Source organism: Epinephelus moara, chromosome 13, assembly GCF_006386435.1.
Source record: "Epinephelus moara isolate mb chromosome 13, YSFRI_EMoa_1.0, whole genome shotgun sequence".
NCBI classification, from domain to species: Eukaryota; Metazoa; Chordata; class Actinopteri; order Perciformes; family Serranidae; genus Epinephelus; species Epinephelus moara.
In genome coordinates, this window is record NC_065518.1 from 1213558 (window position 1) to 1216601 (window position 3044).

The following is a 3044-nucleotide window of genomic DNA, read 5'->3' on the forward strand; positions in this document are numbered from 1 at the left end:
TGTGTCAGCGTGGGTTTCCTCCAGGTGCTCCAGCTTCCTCCCACAGTCCAAAGACATGCAGGTTAACTGGTGACTCTAAATTGTCCGTAGGTGTGAATGTGAGTGTGAATGGTTGTCTGTCTCTATGTGTCAGCCCTGTGATAGTCTGGTGACCTGTCCAGGGTGAACCCTGCCTCTCACCCAGTGTCAGCTGGGATAGGCTCCAGAGGATAAGAGGTGATGGATACAGAATGACTGACTATACAACTTACAGAGCACATTTTTGTCTTTGTGTTAAATTAGTGACACATGTTTGCAGCTGAATATCATGTCCTATAATCTCTTCTGTAATATCTACACATAGAGTGTCAGCGTGCTTCTGCTGCAGGATTTAGACACAAACTCTTTCACGTCACCGTGGAGCACGAACTGAAGTTTTATTTCACCTGAAAATTGTCACTAAAAACACAAAACGACGTCCTTGAAACAAAGAGAACAAAGTAGAAGCACTTGAATAATGAAAAAGCTGATCTGAGAAAAAGTCTTAAAACAAGTTGATTTGCATTGAAAGCAGGAGGAAATATTCAAACTAGACCTTTTTTTTCTTTTAGTTTTTATTTCTTAAAAATTAACTTTAAAGACTCAATGTCAGACTGAAATGTCTCAGTAAGAGGGAGATGTTTCACTGCACAGTGCCTCACATTGTAGAAGCTGATCGCGTGTTTTTTATAAAGAATAATCTGCAAAATACGCAACACAAGTAGATGCTCGATGTGGAAGAGAATGCAGTAAGTAGCATCACTTAAGTAGAGTATTTCTATATCATGCTACTTTACCCGTCTTATCCACTACATTTTATTTAACTGCACTCACCATATCTATCCGACAGCTGCAGATTCAATAAATTATTATCTATAATAACAGGTTAAAATAAGACCTCATTGTAAAGGTATAAAGTATATTTTGATGCTCAGACTTTTGACCTTAAATAAATATTTAAATGCACGACCTCTGCTTGTAACCGAGTATCCGTATGCTGTGTTGCATGAGTTTAAGAGCTGAGTGCTTCTAAACTGAACTTACAGTACTTGAGTAAATGTACTCGGTTACTTTTTGACCTTACAGCAGACGTGATATGTGAGGGGCCCTGCTGGTCTTAAATCACAACAATGGGGACGTGAATAGAAAGCAGGGAGCAGAGAGAGCTTTCAAAAGAAGGGTTCAGAAGATTCTTGACTATTCTTAGGGCAGTAGCTCTCTCACACACACACACACACACACACACACACAATGGGTAGGAGGTAGTGATGTGAGTCACCTCAGGCATCTGTAACAACATCAGTATGTGCAGCTAACCACATGTCCTTATTGTTGGGAGCAGAGCTGACACCAGATGACTCATCTCACAGGGAAAAGACTTAAATATGTTAATTGGACTTTTCATGACGGATCCTAAACATGCCTGAGAACAGGAAGTGCACTTGCTGCATTAACACTTCTAATCTCCAGTGTCCCAAATCCGGGTTTTTTCAGCATCAGCATTTGAGCCCCGGTCCCATAAAGAGGGAGCAAACATGCCACTCGGGAGGGTTTTCTCATGCCATCTTAACCCAAAGTCCTGTTCGTGTCTCTCTGTTTACGAGCAAACACGTCATTTGCACCCTCGGCTCTTATTCCTAACTCATATGATGCAGAGTGTTGTTGGTGTGCTTGCAGCGCTGCGGCGGGAAGGTGCGGAGCAGAGGAACAAGCCTCCTGTCCTGGCTCAGAGCTTTTAGTTCAGGGGAAGGTTTTAATTTAATGGATGATATTTTTTAGCTGTGAGATGGAGACAATATCCAAAACTGACATCTGGACGGGATGATGTGTTAAATCCCCGCGCACCAAGATTATACTCAGCTGCAATCCGCCGGAATAAGACAGATCTGTTATTCAGATATTTTGATTAAATGTTCAAAAGCAGGTTTGAAGATGAAGCCGACGCGCAAAAGGCGCAGAACTTACCTCAAGCAGACAGAAGCATTTGCGACGCATTTCCACACCTTTTATTTTTCACATAATGTCCAGGTGTGACGGTAAATGTCTTCTTGTGACTCGGTGACAGTGTTTTATCCTCCCGGAGTCTCCTCTGAGTTTAAATGTGCAGAGAAAAGTCGCACAATTTGTCGGAAAATAAATGTTGTTGTTGGGAATGTGACTTGTGTCCACAGAGAGAGACGCGTGGACACAATCAGGTGTCCAAACGAGCTGCTCGGATCATACTGGGATCCAGTAATGAGGAGATGTGTCAGCTGTCCTTTCCGTTCGGGTCGGTTTCTCGCGAAACGAAGTCAGTTTGTGTTACCGGACTGGAAACCGGATCCACCTTGGAGAGACGCGCACCATCAGACGGACACTCCCGTACCCTTCACGTTTGGCCCCGGACCAAAAAGTCCTCTTGCATGCATGCGTTACTCCGCCGGTCACACCGTCATGTCCCCTCGCTTCATATCCAGCTTGTGAGTCCTGCGCGGAGCCGCTGCGCTGCTTCACACCGTCTCCTCGACGCGCCGCCCACGTTGTGCCATTTACACCGGGACTATGCGACGCGGCTGAGGAATAACTCCGCTCCTCGCTGTGGAGTTAATTATGCAACGGCTCTCCGCTGTTCCAGATCCTAATCTTTAATCTCTTTGCAATCTAGACGTCACTGCTATGAGAAAGTTAACGCAAGAGCCCGGGGTGAAGTGATTTTGGAGAGAGAAGAGGATCCGCGCGCATTACTGAAAAGAGGAGAAGCTCATCCAGAAGGGAACCCTTTCAACATGTGTCCCCGTTTGCAGCTGAATTAGTGCCAAGCTCAGTCAGAGTTAACAGATTTGGCTGTGAGCTAAGACGCACAGATGGTCCCCACTGTGTCAGTAAAGTTAAGCATCTCCCCCGGGGGGATCTTTTTAAATAAAATCCAATGCAAATGAGTCCTCCAAACATGCTCTGCACAAACACACTGAAGATTTAGACGTTTTCAGATTAAAGGCACAATTAATTCATCAATCAGTCAGGATCCTCAGAGGGTTACGTTTGAT

General features: G+C 44.5%; 1 protein-coding gene across 3 annotated transcripts in view; it reads right to left on the reverse strand.

Moving 5' to 3' along the window:
* The window catches only part of LOC126399456 (corticotropin-releasing factor receptor 1-like), a 101184-nt gene extending 98670 nt beyond the window's left edge, over window positions 1-2514 (reverse strand). For all 3 annotated transcript variants that reach the window (XM_050059449.1, XM_050059448.1, XM_050059447.1), the window contains exon 1: window positions 1984-2514. In XM_050059449.1, the coding sequence (XP_049915406.1) occupies window positions 1984-2013 (30 nt within the window). In that variant the 5' untranslated portion in view covers window positions 2014-2514. The remainder of the gene's footprint in view (window positions 1-1983) is intronic.
* Window positions 2515-3044: the final 530 nt, after the last annotated feature.